Source organism: Dermacentor andersoni, chromosome 4, assembly GCF_023375885.2.
Source record: "Dermacentor andersoni chromosome 4, qqDerAnde1_hic_scaffold, whole genome shotgun sequence".
Taxonomy (NCBI): domain Eukaryota; kingdom Metazoa; phylum Arthropoda; class Arachnida; order Ixodida; family Ixodidae; genus Dermacentor; species Dermacentor andersoni.
The window spans coordinates 92,139,837-92,158,345 of record NC_092817.1 but is presented as its reverse complement, the minus strand read 5'-3'; the positions used below and the strand labels follow the sequence as shown (position 1 = coordinate 92,158,345).

General features: G+C 45.9%; 1 protein-coding gene across 1 annotated transcript in view; it reads left to right on the top strand.

Annotated features, from left to right (window-relative positions):
- The first annotated feature begins 3,817 nt into the window (after positions 1-3,817).
- Positions 3,818-18,509, top strand: part of LOC126536478 (sodium- and chloride-dependent glycine transporter 1-like) — a 142,230-nt gene continuing 127,538 nt past the window's right edge. Inside the window, exon 1 of the mRNA XM_050183456.3 lies at positions 3,818-5,529. Within this exon, the coding sequence (XP_050039413.1) occupies positions 5,419-5,529 (111 nt within the window). The 5' untranslated portion in view covers positions 3,818-5,418. The remainder of the gene's footprint in view (positions 5,530-18,509) is intronic.

Genomic DNA, 18,509 nt, shown 5'->3' with positions numbered 1-18,509 from the left:
CCGATCAGGACGAAATATCGCGGCGAGCGGCGTACATTGTAACTCGTCTGAATCAGCAGTTCAACGTTGTCACGCGCTGTCGGCTATCAAGCAACGCTCCGCACCGGCCATACTGACACGGCGGCGCTAAGCAGGAATGATACCACTGCTGCTTCGCACTCTGTCGACGTCGGCGGTTCCCACCATTTTTTTCTCCGCTATGCACATTGGGCCTCGGGGAACGAAGTGCGTGTCTTATGATACACAAATTCACGTGGTAACCCGCAGCCGCAGTAATCTGGTGCAAATGTGCGACCGAGGCACTCTATTTCACTGCGACCCCCTATCCTCTATACATATATTTCTTTTTCGTCCTCCCCCATTACAAAACTGCGCCGCAGTAATCGCCAAGATCCAGCGCTCAGCGCGACGAATGATAACAATGAAAAATAAAACTGATCCTTACAAATTACGACCGCTGCTCATCTTCTGAGTGATCGCGCGGCTTGTCAGACTCTTTGAACGTGCCGGCAGAACGCTGCTAGCTCTCGTTGCAGTGCAACGCCCATCTCTGCACGCCAGGATAAATGTATGTTGTTGTTGTGGTTGTTGTTGTTGTTGTTGTTGTTTATAACCATTCGCTTGCGTAAGACGACGAGCGTTGTGCGAAATCTTCATAATAATAATAATAATAAGAAGAAGAATTTAAAAAATTAATTGTACTGGTAGCAATAGTACTTCTTGTAGGGCAAGCACCATAGACGGTCATTGTAAAGGTATGGCCTCTTCACAAGTCTGCTGTTACCTTTTTCCGTCGTTACCAGAGTTTGCAATATATCTTATTATCTCTCGCCACCCACCCACTTTCTCATCCTACAAGGAAGCTGAAACACACGACTGTCATGTGTCGCTTTCTTTTTTTTTTTTTCTTGACTTACGGGTACCGACCTACCAGGTGGTTGTCTTCTGAAGTCTCAGTTGCCTCCATAAATGCGACGAATAAGGTATCGTTCCGCATTATATAAAGATCGAATGCATTGGAGCGCTTATTCTAGCCTGACCTCGTGTATTAAAATAGCATTAAATGAATCTCCCTGGTGTTCACCTGGTATTGCGGGCTATTAGATCCAACCGAAAAAGATGTAGAGCACAAGCCACATTGTGTCGTCGAAGGTTGCGCGCGATTCCGCCCATGTTCTACGCCACCAAACTGGAACCTTGCCTTCATGTTCGATGTACGCTCCTTCTCATTCGACGTTTGCTCGGAGCAGAAAAATCACGGCTCTTGAATATTAGTTTTGTACCTCTCTTTTACTTTCCTTTTTCTGTTTACCTTGCCTTATATTTAACAACTCGAACAGTCCGCACGGAAGCTGCAGAAGCAGACGAGAGAGGAAAGCTCACTCAATTCCCCCTATATCTGAGTGGCGCAGGCTCGCATGAAGGAGTGTAGGGAAGGAGGCGGTGGGGGGGAGGGGGGGGGGGGTAGTGGTTGCAGCCCATACGCAGCGTTGCTCCTAAGGTCCGTAAACAAATCCCGTGTGCCGAGCACGTCGCCCGAGACCGTCGGATGGTGCGAGATTTGAAGCGCAGTGTTTTGTCGTGTGCTCCGTGTTCCTAGGCTATCGCAGCTCTTCGCTGCTCGTAATGCGATGTCTTTGACGTTTGTGAGCTATTTTACGGCCTCGTCGAAGCGAGCAATCCCGTTTAGTGCTTTCTCTCCTTTCTTTTTCTGCTTGATGGAAAGAAAACAAAAATCGTAATACGATGGACTTTGGCTTCGCACTTACAGAAGCGACACGCTCGTAGAACGAATTAGGGAAGGCCTGTTGCTCCCTTTGTGAGAGTAATTCCGTCATTTACTCCATCATTTAATGCCATTGTACACTCATATTGAGCACTAAGGCTATACTGCTTGCTACCAAGCAGAGGTAGACGTACGCACAGGGGAGTATGTGAGCTTTCGTGGGTGGAGTCAGGTTTCAGCCAGGCAGACTCGTGCAGAAGGGGCTGTCAGCCCGACATTCGCTGCGTCTAAAAGCGTCTATAAATGATAATGAAAGTTTCACAGACTGATTTGTCCTAACTCAATACTAAACCGCTCAATTTCGGCAGAACATGTGAATGAAAATGCAAGCGTTGTTCTTCACTCTTTAGGAAAAGATAAAGTTTCAGCAATTTTCTACTCCAAGCCTAGAATGTGTTAGGCACGCTGCGCGCCTGTCTTCTAACCCCTTCAATTCAATTCAATTTTAACCCCTTCAATTGATGTGGTTTTCGCTCCCCAGGAGACGTCTTGTAAGTACGCTGTCAAATTTTATTCTCTCTAGCATTTGCAGTCAGAGAGGCCAGCAAAATTTGTTTAGCTCCTTGCTTTCCCTCATATGGTTTCCGCAACAAGGAATCATTGACCTCCGTCACGCTTAAACACTAACATTATATTCATTCCTTAATCACAATAATCAAGTCCGACTAATTATCCGCGTAACGGACGCAATTATCCGTTACTCGGGAACTTCTTGAGCCGTGTGTTGCCTCTTATAGATAGTCATCACTGTCTGTACGTATGCAAGATATACAAAAAGCGAAGAGACACGTTAAAGTCTAAATATAATTCGCCTTGACACAGTGTTTCATGTACAAAAATTAAAGCTATTGACACTCATAAAACCACAGACCATGAGCCCCGCAATTGGTTGGAATATCGAAGTCTTTATTACCTAGTTTGCACGTTCTATGATTACATAATACAGGCAGAGACATAAGGCATTCATTTTTGCTTTTCTAACTCTATAAACACACAAAACACAGAAGTAGGTCAGAAGACGCATGACTACGGGTATGATCCGTCCTGCCTGTGTGTTCCAACTCTGTGTAATTAATAACTGCATCGCACTTAAGACCAAGTTCCTTTCATTTCAATGTCACTGTATATATGCATGTGTCTGTTAATTATGTTATGTTGACTGTTCTGTTGTGACTGTCTGTGATAATGCATTTGCACGATGTATGTACCACCCGCTGAATAGACACTGTGTTATTAGGCGACAGTATGGTTTGTACTTTTGAGACTTTTATCTACATAACTGTGGAGAAATTTACCTTGTACGTTGCATGTACCATGTGTTTCTAACGTCATAGTCTTCCTGTGCAAACGTTGAGTGATAAGTCCTGGTGCAACCTTGAACCCTGTATGATGTATGATGGAACCACTCAAGAGATAAGGAGTAGCCGGCGCCTTAAATTGTGCACCAACATCTCCTTATATCATATCAATAAAAAAAGAAGACCAAGTATAGATCCTTGAATTCGTTTCGTTTGGCAATGTATAGCAGTTATGAAATTACGCTCCGCTACTATCCATCTTCCTAAATACCATGTACGAGTATTCTCTGTATGCTCATATTCGTCCTCAGACGTCTCGCTAACGGATATCTACGACCACCAATTCGACTTGTGTTTCTGGACACGCTTGCTGCCCGCTCGATTCTGCTGTACGTTTATTTTATTTTTTCCTTCGCTCACCGCAGCGAGGACGCAAATTGAAATCGGGCCAAGATCACACCTGCGATGACGACTCCTCTCCTCCGTTGGGCTCATGCCTTACATGCGTCCCGCGTTCCACTGCGGTCGGCATACTCACGCCCTCGTTCCGCTCCCGCCGTTACTTTCTTTCTTACTCTCTTTCACCCTATCCTCTCTCTCTCTCTCTCTCTGTTCTCCCTCCGTGCGAGCAGCTCTCTAACATCCATTCCGAACCACGAGAACGCAACGTTTCCCCTCGGCTACCTCCACGCACTTTCCTTCGGGTTTCTTTATCTTGTACGTGGGTTCTCCCTCGACCATTGCAGCCGCTGCTCGTCGAATTTGTAAGAGTGAGAGAGGAAGAGGGGTTATAAGGTTGGGGGAAAACAGAGCGTCGCAGGGCGAGCGGGAGAGGACGCGTGGCGCCAAGCATGTGATGCGCGAGAGGAACACACAAAAAAAGAAAGAAAAAAAGCCGCGTCCGATGAGGATCGGAGAGGCTGAGAGAAAGTGAAGGGGCGCCTCGATGCCAGCGCCGCTTGGGTCTCGCTGGCGCGACGGAGCTCTCAGCTCTGGCTCGACGCCTGCGCCGCCACGCGGGAGCAGCTCTCAGTGCTGCCGGTAGCCGAGTCCGTGTACACACCGGAAGAACAACTGCTTCACTGTGTTCCCCAGCTTCACGTCGTCTTCGTCATCCTCAACCCCGCGCGAACGTCAACCGCACCGGCGTGGTGGCTTTTGCTGCACCGGGCGTGCAAGCAAAGCGGCGGTCTTTCTCGTAGTTGAGCCAATCGTCGAAGGCAGCCGTCGCGGAGAAGAACTCGTCGCCTAGCCGTGCTGCCTATCTGTCTCTCGTGGACAATGCCTGCAGCCGTTATGGCCTCCCGGCGTCTAGATGCCGTCAAAGACCGCTCGCTGCCACCAGTTTAAGTAGCCTCGACTTGCTGGCTAGCCTTCGAGCTCCGTCAAGCTTGTTTCGAAGCGGCGCTTCTCCATCCGGGAATACCGCCTAGAGCTTGGTCGACAGGTTAGCGCAGCGCGTCGTCGTAATAGGTACGCCCGCGCGGAACCCGACTCTCGAGATGTTACGCAAGAGTGAGGTTGCCCTAATGCCCATCCACCTGGCGTCGCATCTAAGTTGATGCTCGGCTAAAAGCTCAGTCGTCGTCGACGTTCCTGTATAGGTAGTAGCAGTATCAACTTCTCACCAGTGATCGGTGTCATCAGGGTCGAATCTACTGTACCTTCGTCATCCACGCGTTTGTTGTGTGTCATACTCATTTCGCCACGTGTCTTACCTCCAACATCGTCGACATACATCTGCTGGCAGAGTTATTTCCTTAACATTGCTCGTAAGCTGAATTTTATGGGGCGTTAGTCACTCGTCGAAGGCTGGACCTTCTTTGTTCGTACGGGTCTTCCATTCATCTGAAGAAAAACGACGGACGTGAAGCCACGTCGTTTTGTCATATCTTAATAGCATCTCTTTTCGATCGTTCACTCGTTATCTTGAGGGACGCTTCTTGTGATGGATTATCGTTTTGTGAAGTGAGTGCAAAGTAATACTCGTACGACAGCTGCGTCTGCGTTTATCGCTTCGGAGATATAATTTCGCGGATCTCAAATCGTTTCGTGTGTAAAGGGTGACGTACACCGACGTTCTACGCATTCGCCAGCATTCGTGGTTTCCAGTTGTCCCTAGTGTCGTTGTCTCGTATTCCCGGCCCCTACGAGATTGTTTTTTTTTCTTTGTTTCGTGCCACCACGCATTTTAAGCGTTGCTTCGTCAACTGAGCAACGCCACAGCGGGCCATTGTCAAGCGTCAACGACTGCTGAAGTTAGAGCTGCTCGTCCCCCCCTGGTACGAAGTACTTCGTGCTCTCACCACCACAACCACCACCACCACCACCACCATGGCAAAGAAAGTCAACCTGCCGTCACAGCTCAAGCCCCACAAGCAGCAGTTCCCGAGAAGTGTGTCGGCCAGCAGCAGCGTCTACATCTTGTCTGCGAATGTCCCCACGGTGAGAGTCATACACCCCTCGGATATCCGCGCGCTTTTCACCGAGCCACGTGATCACGCCGCGCGCGGTCGCTTTGGCTACTTAACTTTTCTTTAATTTAATTTTGTTAGCGCCAATATGCGCACGCATTCAGGTTACCATGTCCAGTTTAAAGGAGTTAAGCGAAGGCACCATCTTAACGTTAGCGCCTGTTACCATTCACTTAGCTTTCAATTGTGCGTGGTCTTTCGCTGTAATTTTGTAACGTTACTTTTGTTGAGATGCTAACGGTGACCTTCAACTTTGTCTCCTATATGCGCGCTCCAACAAAGCAGCTCACAGTTCAAAACCGAACAACACATGATTTTTTGGTGTTCTGCCTGATGCTAGCGCTACGTTATCTGGAATTTTACACGTGACCTAGAAGCACGTGATGCATGAGACAGCGTGAACTATTGCTAAGCTGCGTTTTTTTATGTATCATTAGGGCACAGTCACTGTCTTTAATTTATTCTTGCGGCACTGTTACGTATCAGTTTGTACCAGGTTTCTTTATTTCTCTAGAGTTTACGGAAAATTACCGCTTCTCCGCTCATTCTTTTGGGTACTTACGTCATTGGATGATTACCAGGTTTTTCTTCTTCAGTATGCTGTCCTTGGATTGTCTATCAGCTTTCCAAAGGGAGTGATAGCTGCCTTGTCATTCCCTCACTATTATTGTAGTCAGACGCCCAACTTCCCTCACGTCTATTTCTTTGTCACAGTGCATCCATTAAAGGGTCATTTGATCGCCAGATTGATTATTCGACATCTGTTAACCATGATAAAGTAACCCCCTTTTCGCTTTTCAAGAAAGCGCGCGTCATTTCTTTTTTTTTTTTTATGTGGAGGGAATTTCAGTATGATGCAGCCTTTCTTTTTTCTTTTTTTCCTTTACTATTATTTTTGTCTTGTCTTGATGATCTGTGCAATTCATATGATCATTCTAAAAGGCTTAATTTCTTTCTATGCCACCATTTACAGTGTGTCTTGCTTTACAGTCCAACAGTGTGCTGATATGAAAAACAAGCTCGTCACTGCGATGTCGTTAAGTACCACGGCAATCTAAAGAGACAACCCGTGCATTAGTTCAACGCGTATCTGGTGATTACAAGACATCGATTGGCACATAGTTAATCTAGAAATTGATTGCAAGTGTCGTCCAGTGATATAGTGTGTTTGTTCTTGCCGTATGCTCCCGATAAATAGATGTTGTTTTGACGCTGCATGACGTCCTTTATTTTGCTATATTTTGCTCCGTCTGGCTACTTGGTTATCGCAGTAGCTATTTTATCTCTATTTGTATTAGCTACTTCTGCTCAAAATTATAACACTGTTCCACCCCCGACTGTTTCATCGATCACACTTCTGCTATGCTTCTAGCTTGAGTGAGGGAAAGCGGTCCCGACTACCAGTGTTCGTGCGTGCTACATGGCCAGTAAATTGAAACACATATATTGTCGCTATATTATACTACGCGGGATGACAGCGCCATAATACTGCATGTCGAGTCATGTGGGACTGGTTTCGCGTTAGCAATGACGCCCCATGGCGGGCCCTTTCTCTACCACTATGTGCCCGAATCGAAAGTAATTTGAACGGCTGAGTTCACTGTGACACGTCAGAAATTATACAAAGTGACTTTTCTTGGTTGTCGTTCTGTATGTTCTAATGTCGCAGATAAACAATGCGGCGATTTATAAGTGCTCATAAGCACAGGTATTCTACCACGGCACTATTTCTGAGCTCGTCAGCAGCAATAATTGTTCGGCTACGTTCGTTGACTTGCCATTAATGCATCGTGTCCTGCGCATAGTGCTGCACATTCTTTCTTTTTTTTCATCGTGAAGTTTCACGGATATTCTCAAAACTTATAGTTTGCTCAAGGGCAGCAAATTTCGAAAGTCTGTTGATTCCTTTGCAAAAGCTAACATGTGCCATGCTTAAATAACCGAAAAAGCTGATACTCTGTAAACTTACCCAACTAATGGAAGTTCAGATTTCTTTCATGAGGGGATATTGTTGGCGTATGAAATACTTTAGGGTAGCAGCAAGAATAACTTTCATAATGTAATATAACCGTTCACAATTTGGCTAAAGCTTATATGCTTCGAACCGAGTGATTACGCCATCGACCTGAATTTGCTGACACTATCCTCTTTGTATTAGTCTCCTTACAGAAGAATGTTAGATGGTTATAATGTGATTCCCGTCATTAAATATTTGGTACTTGGATAGCTTTAAATGGGTAAATCGACCCGAAGTATAGAATGAAACCATTTTACTTTTTGAAACTTATTAACAGGGATAAAGTGCCTTAGAAAAGCCATCCTTTCTGAGACACGTTATCCCTGTTATACCACTTTCATATATATAACTTTTTATAACTTTCATACCACTATGTGCTACACCATCTGTCAGCCTCCTCCTTGATTTTGTTCTTTTATGAATCAGTAACCTAATCTGGCTTCCTTAGCGGTAATGCCGCTTTTTATGTCATTTTATGGAAACGTGGTAATGTAATCACCAATTTCACTTTCCCATCATTATCATATTCGCCTCGATGCTCGTAAAGGGTTTTCTTTTTTTATATATATATTCCAGTTTGGTTCATGGGTCATGTTGTTGAAAATTACATTTTGTTGCCTTTCACGAGAAAAAAAGAATGAAAAAGCGTTAAGTGACCTGCCGATGAGAGAGGGAGAGAGAGAGAGAGCGAGGGGGAGAGGGGGAGAAGAAAGTTCTTTATTGAAGATGCAGAGTGCTTAGCCAGTGTATTCCGCCTACATGCTACTATGCAGGGAATGGGATGAAGGAGAAGAAAGGCCCTAGAAGAAGATGGGCAGAAGAAAAAAAAAATTCAGGTCGTGTGACGTTGTTAGCAGAAGGGTAAGTTTCCGCTGCGACGAATGTAGATGGTGAAACACACATTTGTCTTATGGACAATGACGCCAAAGAGTATATGACACGGTATAGTGACGTTCTTTGTGAGCACGTAAATTCATCGTACCCGCGGTTGCGACCGGTCCTCTTTTTTTTTTTGCAATTGAAATAATGTCACCATATAAGGGGGGGAGGCTACGGCTACTCCTTTTCGCGTAGTAGTAACAATATAATTTGAAAAATACATCGCAAGAAAAGAAAACACACCGTCACAGGGTCAAAATTTACTATATACACTCTTATAAACACACGAACGTATAGAAATTAAATGCGAGGTCAAATTGCGCCACACTGAGGCCCTGCCTATATACGTGCATGCAGAGTTCTAGATACATGCACGAGGACGCGATGCAGTTTTGGTTCAGCAGACTATAAGCAGGGTACTTGTTTCTGGAGAAGCTAAACCGAAACTACTAGCAGTTTGGGTTTAAACTTATAATGATTCCAAATTGCATTTTGTTTTTCGACGTTGTTCTGCACGAATAGCAATGACACATCTATTATTTTAAGCAGAAGAAGTGGGGCTTCTCAAAGTAAGATGACTGACTGGATGACTGAATGGGGTCCACAATCGAACAGGTCAATATTATCACACCACTTGTCATGTCACACGTCTAGACTTGCCCGGTCAATACAACATGAGCGCATTGAGCTTGAGCAGGTTGCCTGCATCCGCTCATTTAGCATATTACGAGTGCATTGACTTCACTTCTGAAGTGCACGTCTCATTCTATTCCAATGCTCTTTGCAGTGCTCTCCTCAAAGTTTTGTTCTTCCGCAGGGAAATCTAAATGTCCACGTAGTTCGTGCCTCCACCAAAAACGGTGCAATAATATATGTTGGTCCCGTGTTGGCCTGGATTCAAGACTGCTTGGTCAAGCTGGGTAAATGTGCAGCTTGATGCCACATTTGGCTCGTAAGCGTTTTGCACCGACTGTCCTTGACATGAACAGGAACAAACAATGTTTTTTGAGGACCTTTGAACAAGATCATGCTTGTTTTCGTATACGACAGCGAAAGAGGGCTCCAAGTTGCGACCTCTGGCAACGACAATATTCATAAATGTTAGCAATTCAGTGCGACAGGGCTGGAGCTCGGTTTCGCAAGGTTGTTCACTCTACGAGAAAATTCGCTTAAAAGGAAATGCAGCAAATTGTAATTGCTACAAGTGTATAGCAGAGGCCTTAGTCACCTGCGAAGGGCTCCTACAATTAAAAACGTTTCCTAAATGCTGCCTCATGTTTCTCATACATTTACTTTAGAACAGAACATGCGGTTTAATAACCAAATGGGTGTAATATAACTGATGATCTCAACAGAGAGAAAAGCACAGTTGAAACACAGCATGGCCCGTTCAGTGAATAAATTAAGAGAAACAATAGCATTGTAGACTTATGGGCTTGCTTGCTTGAAACAGTTATGGGAACCATAGCACTTAAGGGAGGCGAAAAAAGAATAATGACAAGGACGGTGGCTATAGAATAAGATTAGCGCCCGTCCTTTTCGTTCTTCCTTGAGCGCGCCACCTACGCCCTGTGGTCTCAAGAAACTCCAGCACCAGCCAGCACCTCGCTAGGCGACAAATATTTTGATCATTTCCAACGTGAACTTCAATTTAGTAGAAAAATTGAACGAAAACGTTTCGAAAGTTGTAGTACCATGACATGAAATAATCATATCGTATGGGCCCAGTAAACAAAAGAAAGAAAAAGAAAGAAGCAGAGAAAGAACGACATAAAACGAAAGAGACGGACATCTGTCGATAATGACGGCCTCGTCAGTTAAATTTCTGTTGCTGATTCTCTCAGCAGCACTTTCGTAACCTGAACAAGGAATGTATCTCAGGGAGTCGCGCAAGAAATCGTTGCATAAGATCTGTTATGTGTTCGCAGGGCGGTAATGCGATCAGCTTCAGTCGAGTGCTCCCAGCGAATTGATATTTGCGACAATCACAGCATAGAACTTTAGTGCGGTGGTGAAACGCTTGCGTTGCGTGCTACCGACTCTTGAGTTCTTCACAGCCACGTCAATGCCTGCTTACAGTCTCAGGACGGCACCTGTCATGCAGCGCTGAGAATATTAAGCCGAGAAATAGGCTCTGGTCAAATGTTGCGCGGCCATGTTTTCGCTTTAACCACATTATTTCTTTCTTTCTACAAGAGCTGTATTCCTTTGTCCACGTGAACTTCACCGATAGCACGTTTTTCGCTAATTTGGTTCGCACAAGGAAAACGTGTTTGTCAGCAGCCTGAGCGATAAACTCAACAGAAAAAAAAAACAGCCCATGCTTCAAAGTCTGTTAAGCGTGACAGGTGTGGCGGCATACTTTTCGGACATTTCAATAACGTTGCTGACTTTAGCTTTAAGCGTTTTTTTTTTTTATGGATAGCAATGTGACTTGGAAGCAGCACTCACTTTCCTGCTCTCTCATTGAGTAACTTTCCCTTTCTACTTCATAAAAACAACGTTATGTATTTCCGTTCGTTTGTTCGTTCGTTCGCTCGTTTTTATTGGTACCTGGTTATTTCGAGGTTTTTATACTTGTGAGGAGAACAAGGAAAGCAATATATCAAAGCGTATGATACGAAAAGAAATCAGGGCTTATACTCACAGATACCTTTTTTTACGCTGGAACAGAGATGCCACTCAGTCGTGAGGTCGGAAACAGGGAAAGCGGCGTCATGAGCATACACTGCTTACAAAAGAAAAGTTTTGTGGATTTGGCCCTGCTTCTCTGCAGCGCTCATGTACGCGTTTCCGCCTATCATCCATACTGTTGTATCTTGGCTACGCCGCAATAACTTCGATAAAAACGGAGATGCTTCGCGTAACCGTTCGTGGCCATTGCGGAAGGTGCGTTTCATCTATTGCTGCAGTTGATAGCAGAAGGCCTCATGGCCCTTCACTAACTCACGGGAGTGAGACGATGTTTGGATGCCGTAGTTGCACCTAGCTTTGCGCAGAGCCCGATATCGTCTCACGCGAGGGTCCCTTTCATGTATCATGACTCGCCCATACCTATACGCGAAGTTTTAATACCGAAAGCAAGCGCCTCCGCCTAAAAGCTTCACCAGCAAGCAGCCATTGATAGGGCGAAAATACGCTAGCCCACTGCGCTACCGTTACGGTCTCTTGTATTGTCGTGTCTCGTTCCTCAGCAGGGCCAAACTCAACCTCCGGTACTTTTGACTCGGACACCAAAACATTACTGTGCACGCTGCTGCGTTTTAGCCAAGCGCTTCAAGTTTAAACGTGTAGCTAAATGTGTCGATATGAGCAAAGAGAGAGAGAAAATAATGCAGAGAAAAGCAGGGAGGTTAACCAGAGGTAGTTCCGGTTGGCTACCCTGCGCAGGGGGAAGGGTTAAGGGGGATAAAAAGAGAAACAAAGTGGAAGGGGGAGATAGAAAGAAAGGGAAACAAAGAACGTACCGTAGGAATGCACTTGACACTCCTTTGGTGTCGCTGAAGGTGCACGCAACACGGTGTTCAGGCGAAATTTCCTCCGTTCTTTGTCAGATCTTATTAAGAAAAATAGCGCGATGAACGTACACCGACGGCTAGAAGCTAGAACAGCAAAGCGCTGAACTAATAACCACTGCCTGATTGTTCGTAGGCTCTTTATACAAATAACAAAGCGCACACGCAACCAGAAAAAAAAGAACAAACTACGCTTGAAAAAAAATATACCTTCCAACTTTTGCGCTGCTAGGCCGAAGCAATTTATTCATCGCCGATATCGAGTAACATATATGTGTACTTTTGTGTGTTTGTCTCATCGCCAAGGGCCACGATTGTACCCCCCTCTCATAGTCTCGAGCGCTGCTTTTATCTCTGTTTGAAAATAGAAGTAATACCCGCGTCAAACACAGTGGTCTGTCACCATTTTTACTTAAATAATTTTGTTGTTCACAGAGAAGGGGAGCAGTTCACGAATCCTCTCTTTCGTAAGTGCTATTTGCCATACGCCTTCGCTAAAGATGTGTCGAGCGTCAGGATTGCCTGGAACTTTCTCTTATCAAAAATCTGATAGCGTATGACCTTTTTATGGGTACAGATCAAAGACGATACAGTTACTTATTGGCATTTAATTCGTTTGTTCCATTGAATGCGGACTCACCATGCGTCAGCGTCCGTCAACAAAGCGTTTGTCATGAGCCTGTGGAACCACTGACGTCACGCGCGGGAATTTCCCGGGCCGTGATTGGCACGGGGCGGCTCGGTCGAATCTCAAACGCCGTCACTGCGCCTCCTCGAGAACCCTGTCGCCCGGCGCATGTTTTCGTGCTATTCCTATTCTTTGTTGCTGTTTTCGTCGTCTCCATTTTGATCCGCTTCTTTATATATATGTATACACAAGCGTAGTCGTCATTTTTGCCAGATTGAAAGAGGGTGTCCGCTCTGCCAAGAGAGACGCGGGGCAGCGACTGGCACAACCTTGATTCAAGCAGTTGCCGCTTATCTCTGCTCCGCCGGCGGTGTGATGCACCGCGTCCCCTAAATTAGAACCACGCCTCTTTCCTGCCGTCGTCGCCGTTGCGTCGCCTGGCGCTAAGCCATGTTTCTAATTCTAAGTTCTCCGTATAATTTCTTTTGCACTTTCTTATCTCTTCCGCGTCCCCGCTACTTGACGAACTGGGCTTTTTTCTACATTTGTTTTTCTTTTTAGATATACCAGAAGCTTCTAGTGGCGTATACTATTATAAACGGCTGCCTTTGGCAACCGGCGCTCGTTTGACCGATCTCTCCGTGGTTAAGCGCTCTTCCCAGCCCGTTGTCTCCCAGGCTTTGTCTAACGCTCCCGCGTCTTGCCGATTTTGTTTGTCTTTTTCTTCTCTGACCTTGGCCATGAACTTGGCTCGGAGTCCAATCAGCGTACGAGTATCTATTTAAAGGCGCTTAACGCAGGCGCTCTTAAGATAGCCTTGTCACGATGCACGTCACGTTACTAACAGGAGGACACTTCCTGATGGGCGCGTGACTATGCACATATATTCATTCGTGCATTCTACGGATGGGGAGTGTCACGGAGAGCCGGGCACTGGGATAAGATTAAAAAGCAACGAATCGCTTGAAGCCAGGACTCAGGTATATCTGGCAATGACCCTCGTCTTGTTGATAATCTTGGTTGTTCGGCTTATGCAAAGCAATTGCGCGGATCCAACGAGCGTGTTGGAATCGATGTGAAGCGAAACTTAAGCGAAGCTGTCAATAAAATGCTGCACAAATAAATGTGATGCGTGGGACAGTCTTTATTCTCAACCAATGCCACGTGCCACCTCACGCAGTGTTCATGTTTATGCACTACACTGCTCGCCAAGTTATGCCTAATTGCAAAGAGAACTTCACATGGATAAGTGACGTGAGACGTGGGCTCAGCAACGTTGCGAGGCCGAAGACAATACGATGCCCATAGGAGGACAAATGGTGACGAGAGGTGTATGCGCAGAGAAGTATGATGCAACTGTAAATACATATAAGGATTCTATACCGCTTGACTAACATTGGCACAGTACTTCTTCTGGAGAGAGAGAGAGAGATTTCATTCCAGCCCCCTGTCCGGGGCTAGTGGGCGTTAAGGTGGTGGCGAGCGGCTGCCGGAAACGGGGGTGAACATGCGACGTTGGTGGCGTCGACTCTTGATTGGGCTGGGTCCGCTTCTTGTGGTACTGCAAGTCCAAGCGCCGTGGTGAGCTCCGTTAACGCGGCCACATTACGTGGTGTTGGGTCAGCCAGCCACTCATCTATTGTGTGTGGTCTTTTTGGTAGCGTCCAGAAGATTCAATCAATTTTCTGGAGTATCGACCAAAAATTGGCGCATACAACGTGGTGCTTATCCGTATGGCCCAAGAAGGGGGAAACATAGATGTAAGAAAATTATGAAAATCAAATAGGCTGTTATTTATTGGGCGCTACTTTTTATTAAGAGGTATGTGTGCTTTTGAAGTACTTATGGCCGAACAATATAGGTGCATGTTTTGTTTCATGATGTATTGTTTTATTATAGAATACAAAAGTTCGGTCACTGGTATTACTATGTCACTCCTGGAGCATGGGTCACGTGCCTATCGGGCAAGAAACCCCGGACGGAAAAGCAGCGACCGGTGACATACACCATGCATTGGGCCGGCAGGCAAGGAAAGCTCCGCGTTAAAATGACAATTATATTCTACGTAAAGCGTATGCTACAATTTTACGCACTTCTGTCAACTCTGAGGATAGAGAGAGAGAGAAAAAAATAGAAGAGAGGAAAGGCAGGGAGGTTAACCAGATGCCCATCCGGTTTGCTACCCTGCACTGGGCTAAGGGGTATGGGGACAAAGAGAGAGAGAGAGCACAGTTTCGCGCACATTTGGAGGTTTGCACCTAGTTTACAGACGGTTGCCAAGACCTGTCGACTTGAGCTATTTCAACAACACTTTCGTGGCTTTTTGTGCCATTGACGCGAACGGCCATGGTCCAAGAATCTTCTTTTCCGAAAATGGTTTAGAGTCCAGCTGGTTCAATGCTGTCCGCAGAGCTTCACGCTCGGCGTCGTACCGGGGACAGAGACATTTATTTCTATAGATATTTGGATAGGGCTCAATGACTTTATTTGATATTTTGAAGGAATTGCTGCTTCCTTTCGCGTTAGACCTTTTGTCAGCAGCACACCTGCGTCTGGTAGCTTCGTATGGTGAAGATAAGGCTGCTACGCAGCTCTAAAAATGTGCATTCTGGCCCCGACAGGAAGCATCAAGTGTCTTACCTTCCTGCCACTTCGTTCTTGAAGCACGCATTGTTCAAAATAACGAGGTACAAACCGAAATCATGCGTATGGTACGTCCGAAAGATGTTGATTAAAGTCCATTTCCAGTTTAAGTAAGTAAACAGCATTGCAATTGGGACGTCGTCTCCAACTCACTTGTCAAAGCCCGTACTAATGCCACTGACCAGCATTTACCGCGCTCCCTAAGCAATCACCCTTGACTTAACCATGACATGCATGGAAAGCTTGGTCTATTGAAACGTAATGCAAGAAGTCTCACTAACAAATATTCGAGTTTTGCTTCTTTTATTGCGTCACATTCCCCGCATGTAACTGGCGTCACCGCGACCTGGTCGCATAGGGATATCTCTGCCATCAGACTGCTTCATTCACGCATGACATCAGTCTTGATTTAGGCCGCCGAGTAGATGTTTTGTTCATTGATTTTTTTTTTCAAATGCGTTCGATACTGTAACACACTCTAAGCTTTTGTATAAATTTAACCTTCTCCTTAATAACTATGTTCTTGTAGACTGGGTCCGTAGTTTTCTTTGCAATCGGTCACCATATGTTTCTTTTAATTAATGCAATTCACCATACGCATCAGTATCTTGCCCTGTACTCCATGGTTCTGTCCTGGGGCCTCTGCTTTTCTTGCTTTGCGTAAATGAGATATCACACTGTGTTTTGGTAAACATTCGCCTTTACGCGGACGAATGTATCTTCTAGAAGGTCGTTAGCACAGCTAACAATCACAACAGTCTCAATAACTCCTTTCCAAGGCGTGGCAGGTGGTGTGAGTTCTGGCAATTAACATTAACTTAAAAAAAACTGTTATGTCCCTTCGTCAAGCGTATTCATTACCCCTATTTCAGTTACTGCTATAACTCTACTTACACTGGCCTCCTTTTAACTTGAAGATTATCCTGGTCATATGCGCATAACTTGCAGCAAAGCACTGAAAAAAATTGGTTACCAAGGCCGAAGACTAAGTGTCGCTCCAGAAGAGGCTAAACTAGTAACATATAAAACACTCGTAGAACATATTCCAGAATGTGGCGCTACAATATGGAACCCTCAGAAAATTTCCGACATTAAGAAAGTTGAATCTTTTCTGAAGAAAGCCATCTCTTTCATATATCGCGGTTATGATAGAAGCCTTACACCATACTCTCGTCTGTTTGTACTTAGTTTAACTCATCTTTCCCGCCGATGTGACACCGAGTCTCTCAGATTCCTACACTCCCTATTTTACACACGACATATTACACTCACTCTGACATCTATCTGTCACGAGCAACGCCCCTAGCCACCATAAAAATAAATCTGCTGAACTCATCTGTCTCTTACGCTCGCGCAAACACATTAATATGCAGTTTTTCTTCGTATGACTATGGAACACTGTACTGCCAGCTGTTTACCCTTGAAGGAATGCCTGAATTTTATTGGATGCTCCCTCTATACCACTTTTCATATGCACGCTTTGAATTTCAATATTTTGTACCTACTTATTTGAAGTGTATCACTATATGTGTATGCTTTTCCCCCACTCTTGGGATAGCCCCATTGTGGGCTGCAGTATCTGAAAACAAAAAGCAAACAAACAAACGAAAAAATAAATAAATAAATAAATAAATAAATAAATAAATAAATAAATAAACACCCTACCGAAGTCAACCATAGAAAGCCATGGCGATGTACACGCCCAAGTAATTCCCGAGGCAAGCGTGCGATTCAGAAGCTCAGTAATGTTGCTTCATTGCATAATTGCTGGGAGAGCAAATACAAAGCATTCCAGAAATTGGCTACTTATAGAGAAAAACCGGGCAGTATATTATATCCTCCTTAATCTAAAAAATATGTCGGAAAGTCCTTTGTCAATATACATGATCCTTCTAGCGCAAGTACCGTTTCAAGTCTACCTTCTTGTACATATAGCGACAGGGTGCAGAAGGAGTGACAGCGCAAATTGTTTCCTCCATGCTGGACCGTATAACCGGCCTAAAGGACGCACCACCTAGTCACACCTGCTTTGTTTCATTATTTCTTCCGGCTTTAAAGTAACCGAGAGAGAGAAGGAGAAAAGATACACGAAGAAAACAGAAATGAAGAACAGCCCGAACCGACACACACATACGAGGACACGCACACACCGCGAAGTAGTCTCTTCGCCGTCGTTTTCTCGGGTCGAGTGTCTTTCATCAACAATGGGGAAAGGCTCTGGGGAGGAACGACATCAAGCCGCGAGGCCGGCAGACGCTGAATCCTCAGAGAGAGGGTGGCGAGGGGAGCTGACCGGCGGGCCAGCCGGCGCGATAGACAGGAGCAGCGCGCCGAAAGAACGACTCCACTTCGAACGAATGGGGGAAGCAACATGAAACAAAGCGAGAGCATACCTTTTTCTTTTCCCTCCTCATCCCTTCCTGCCTTTTCTTCGCGGTCTCTTCTTCCTCTTTCGTTATCTTTTCAGCGGTGTCCTTCCCTGCATTTCTTTTTTTTTTACTTCGTTCCGGTTAGACACTGCTTTCAATGTTTCCCAGCTAGTCGTGGGCGCCCGCGCAGCGCGGGCCTCTTCCTCTTTCTGCTTTCCTCTTTTTTTCTTCCCTCTGTTGCTCTCCATCCTCCTCTTGCGCAGCCTCTCGTGCGAGTCCCTGTAGGGCCGCGGCCACTGTCTCGCCTCGCTCGCGAGGTTGGACGGCTGGCCTTGAGGGAAAAATTCCACCGCGTCACGTGTGATCCGCCGCCACGGGTGGAGCAACGATCCCTTCTCCTCCTCGTCCTCTATTTCTTCCACCGAGTTCGGAGAGCCGTTGCCATGGCGACCGCCTCTCCTGCGTCCCTCCTGTCCCACCTTTTTTTTTTTTTCGCCTCCCTCTTCTGACACCGTTCTCTCGAGCCAACCTCTTTCCTTCGCCCTCAGCGAGCGTCTGTCGCTCCCTGCCGGTGGCCGCGGAGGTCGCGATGAAATACAATTTTCAATTTTGTGTTTTACTTGGCGGTCGGTCTACTGGTCGCGCGAGGACGGGAGGAAAGCGGCGTGCGAGGAGGCATCGAGCAGGAAGGAAGAAAGGAAGCCGAGCTGACTCTGGCTGTTCGACGACTGCGAGCATGAAGAGAGAATCGGAGCAGGGAAAGGACTCACATAATAACAGAGCAGCGATGCGACGCGATGCCCGCGCGAGGTTAGCTAGCCGCGGCGCTATATGGCAGACCCGTCCCAGCGGTTCTTTTCTTTTGCTCACCTTGCGCTCGCATGGGACGCCGCTCTCTCC